Below are 4,453 nucleotides of genomic sequence, written 5' to 3'. Positions count from 1 at the left end.
ACGACGAGGGAGCGACGGGCGCGCCAGCAGGAGAGGAAGCCGAGGCGGCGGCGGAGTGCGCGGAGGCCATCGGGCTAGGCGGCGGCAGCGATCGGCGGAGGCGGCGGCGGCAGCAAGGGGTGCAGCGGAAGACGGGAACCCTAGTCTGATACCATGTAAGACTAGAATATTAGGGCAACTGCTCGACACCCTTGGGGGGTGCGGCTATCTCATTATATATAAGTACCAAAGGGTACAAGTACAAGTACAACACGTATACACAAGTCTACGTAGCAACCCCTCCTGGCCAGGACCCTATCATCAAATCCCTGCAACTCTTTTGTTTTGCGTGTTTGTGTGGGTGAACTCTGTGTTTCCATCTGCAAGATTAGTTTATGATTCCTTTTTTATTTTGCTCCCTTCCTGCGGATTGATATTTGTGTACAAACGGTCATAGGCTGTCCTTGCAAGCTAAAATAACGTTGTTCGTCTATATAAATGAATCAATCTTGGTAATTGTTAAGATTAATTTCGCTGTACCAAACTTTAGATACCACACTAGGCTACATATTCAGACATCCATTCTAACTGAACCGCTTACACTTGCATGAGCATTACAGCAGACCAAGTTTTACAAAACCATCGTATATTGCTTTATGCAGAGTGAAAAGAAGCATTAGCACGTAAATGACTCATGATAACTGACAAACTGATTGTTCACCCGGTTTCAGTTGATTGCATGTACAACTTTCTTCAGTTCAGAGTTCAGAATTCAAATGCACTAAACTTTTGCTTCTAGCGAGGTTTGCATGCACTGAAGTTGCTCTCAACATTTTTTGCAGGTGAGACAAAGAGATATGCCCCGTATATGCATCTGTGGCTCTCTGTTTCTAATCATCGCCAAAGAAGACCATCAGGTGAGGCAATTATTTAGCTATTCTACACTAAGCGTCCACAAGTACCACAGTTGCAGACCTTCAGAGGATTGTTGTTTTCTGTTTGACTGTTTTATTTGAGCACTATGAGGTTGTATCTACTCTGGAAACATGTGATTTGTATAAGAGTGGAGCTATCTATCACCTCCACTTGCTTTTTAATGTCTCATATTATTTATGCCCCTCTATATATACCATAGTTGTGCCCATCAGTAAAGAAGTTGCTGCTAAAATATGTTGTACAAGCTTATCATAAATGCCAGGCTGATGCATAGCATGCAACGTTTTTTCATCCGGTTTGTGGGATGGATGCGAGTTAATTCTCAATCCACACGAATTGTGTTGTTGCTTATTTTTTTAGTCAATTCCTTTTTTTTTTTACCATTTAGACTTGTTGGATGGTTGTAAACTTCGCAATGATTAACTGAGGGTTGGGTGCACCTGTCAATGCAGAGGTCGGACGTTTAACTCTCTTTTTTGAAGAAAAAGTTCAATGCATGATCTAGAAAATAGACACTACTCTAAACCGCATTGCTAAGGGTTGAAACAAAAGGGAAGTAAGGAAAAGGAAATATATTTGTCTGCTTAGAAAAATATAAACCATGTAAACTGGTAAATTACAGATCCCAAAATTGAGCATAGGGGACAAAATTAATAGGGAATAGTAAAGATATCATTTATCAATGTAGTATACTGTGCTGGCTATGGTTGTCATGTGGTAATTTACAGGAAATGTTTTTCATAGGGGAGGTGTCTGCGATTGATGAACAATGTTATCTTGCCCAGAGTTAAGTGCGGACTGTTTCTCGACAATGGACATAGAAGCCAGGCAACTAGCGGTGGAATATCAGTGCAAGTTTGCACACTGGGACAACACAGAAATGCTAAATATGGAGGTGCTGCAGACTACACCGAAATAGCATGAAATGCTGAATGTTGGGCTCTAGACATGTTGTTAGCCAGGGCACGGCCAACTGGTAGACGTGGAGTAGAAACTTTGGTTTTGATTTGGATGAATACGAGTTAGATGAAGACAAGAAGGCTTTTTTATCAATATTCTATGTTACTCTACTCCCACCAAAACTCGACATGTTTCTATTGCTTGCATGGTCCATGAAAGGAACACATAATGTCATAATCCAAATTGAAATATCTACTTGGAGTATAATGTATTGTTTTTAGTGCCTGGTGAAGATTTTTGCAAGCAGTAGTTGTAATTGGCTCACCATTACCGTTTTATATATTGACGGTGCAGCAAAGCGCGCCATCTGCTTCTAGTACTATATGCATTGATCTGCTTCTAGTACTCCATGCATTGAATCAAGTGATTCTGCTTTTAGTACTCCATGCATTGATCTGCTTCTAGTACTCCATGTAGTACTCCATGCAAAGCCAATCTTCTCATAAAATTTGTGTACGACAGTTGTTGGGCGTGTACCATTTGGGTATCAGGATAGGTTAAAAGTGATGCCCTGAATCAAGCACTATCTGCTGCACGTTCACTGCCTTTTTTTCTTTATAAGGCACTTCATTGCCACAAGGCGAAGCATCTCCCTGCTCAACTCAAGCCGTCAAGCCAGCGCAACCACCAGTGTCCCTAAACACCAAGCTGCCCAGTCCGCCGACCGGCCGTTCGTCGGACATGACCAGCCGCAAAACTGGCCCGGGCGCAGGCGGGCGCTGGAGCGACGGCGAGACGTCCGCTCTCCTGGACGCGTGGGGCCAGATTTATCTCCGCCGCAACCGCAGCTCGCTCCGCATGGACGACTGGCTCACTGTGTGCAGAGCTGTCAATGCTCACCGCGGCGACCTCAACCGCACCCTTGCTCAGTGCCGGACGCGTCTCTGTACACTCAAGCAGAAGTACAAGGTGGAGGTCGCCAAGGGGCTGCCGGCGTTGGGGTCTCCCCACTTGGCCCGACTCCGGGGCTTCCTGGCCGACTCCAAGTTCTCCAACGGCCCGCCTCCCGGCTTCGACGGTAAGACTCCGGCGGCTGCCGTCAAGATGGAGGAAGAGGAGGAAGAGGAGGGGGAGGAGGAGGCGAGCGGATGCGTGGGTGGATCGGCCGGCAGGAGTGAGGTCCCGGTGAAGCGCCAGCGCCACTTTTCCAGCCTACGGGACATCCTGGAGCGATCAGGCGACCCGTCCCTGGCAAAGACGCCGGCGACCGTCTGCTGCGGCTGTGAGTTGGTTGGGGGTTCGGCGACTGGGGTGACGAAGCTGGTGGCGGAGATAAGGAAGGTGGCGGAGGTGCACGAGCGCGTGGAGATGGAGAGGCACAAGTTCAAGAAGGAGATGCAGATGCTCAAGATGATGGAGCTGAAGGACGTGAGGCTGGAGCACAAGAAGGTGAAGGAGAATCCGAAAGAAGCCGACGGCAAGTAGCATCCCATCACGGTAAAAACTAAAAGGCTCTCTATCCCATTCCCAGTCAGTTCTAGTCGCAGCTTGCAGGAGCTCAGTACTCGTTTGTTTTCTTCTTGCTAACTTTGGTTTCTGTTTTGTAGGCGCAGGGGATTTGATCTGCAGCGGACCAACAAAAGAAGAGCAGCGTAGAGGAGCTTAGCTTAGCTTTATGCGTAGTATTGTCGTTTTATTTGTTAGTCTTAGCGGTAGAGTACCTTAGATGGTGTTTGGTTCTCTAGTCCTAAAACCTTTTCTAGTCTCTAGGACTTTTTAAAAAAGACTCTTAAGGAAGTGTTTCTAAGAACTTTTAGCAAAAAGTCCCATCTTGTTTGGTTGGCTAGGGACTTCTTCTAGTCCCAACACAAAAAAGTCTCTGAAACCAAACACCACCTTAAGCTAAATAAGAATTAGCGGGCACTGTATAGTACTATGAAATAAAAAGGCAGTGTATGGTAAGTATCGGCCGGTGTTTGTATGGCAAGAATTAGCAGACCTTTTATTTATTGTTTTATTCACTGCCTGGATACTTTAGCCCTTTTTTTTTGCGGGTAACACTGGATACTTTAGCTCATTCTTGTTAATTACTGTACTTGGTGACAAGAATGTTTATGTGTGTCACTCAGCGTAATTATATGCATTTTAAATCAGTAAGTATCCAGTGTTTGTACATGTGCCGCGCGTGAGGGTGAGGCCATGGTATTGACGCCCCCGTTGTGTCTCCAATCAACGAATTGGCCGACAATGCAAAGCGAAATCAACCAAACGCACAGCCCCGCCGGCCGATCCAACCAACGCCGCTCATTGACGCAGTGAGCCCCACCTGCAGAGGACATGGCGTATGGAGTTTCTCCTTTCAAAGCAAACTGCACAAATAAATCTACCGATGATATCTTTTTGTGTTCACTGAAGTATGTACTCCCTCCATTCCATCATGTAAGACGTTCTTTGACACTATGGGACGGAGGGAGTAGATGATACTCAAACGTAGAGAGCGGCGATTGTAGCGGACGAGCACGCCTGCTCCTGCTACACATACGAATGGAACGAGGACCCGTCGGGCCGTGTATTGAATGCGATCGTATGGAGCAGGTGGGGGTACTTGAATCAGAACTTCGTTTACGAGTCTTGATCT

General features: G+C 46.4%; 1 protein-coding gene across 1 annotated transcript; it reads left to right on the top strand.

Moving 5' to 3' along the window:
- The first annotated feature begins 2,479 nt into the window (after positions 1-2,479).
- LOC119293699 (trihelix transcription factor ASIL1-like) lies at positions 2,480-3,911 on the top strand. The gene is made up of 2 exons (XM_037572078.1): positions 2,480-3,312; positions 3,423-3,911. Exon 1 carries the CDS (start codon positions 2,557-2,559, stop codon positions 3,298-3,300), a length of 744 nt encoding a protein of 247 aa, XP_037427975.1. The 5' UTR covers positions 2,480-2,556; the 3' UTR covers positions 3,301-3,312; positions 3,423-3,911.
- Positions 3,912-4,453: the final 542 nt, after the last annotated feature.

The sequence above is a fragment of the Triticum dicoccoides genome, chromosome 4B (assembly GCF_002162155.2).
Source record: "Triticum dicoccoides isolate Atlit2015 ecotype Zavitan chromosome 4B, WEW_v2.0, whole genome shotgun sequence".
Classification (NCBI taxonomy): domain Eukaryota; kingdom Viridiplantae; phylum Streptophyta; class Magnoliopsida; order Poales; family Poaceae; genus Triticum; species Triticum dicoccoides.
This window is presented reverse-complemented; position numbering and strand designations above follow the sequence as displayed.

Coding starts and splice junctions, on each gene's coding strand:
- LOC119293699 (XM_037572078.1), top strand. CDS start 2,557: ATGACCAGCCGCAAAACTGGCCCGGGCGCAGGCGGGCGCTGGAGCGAC.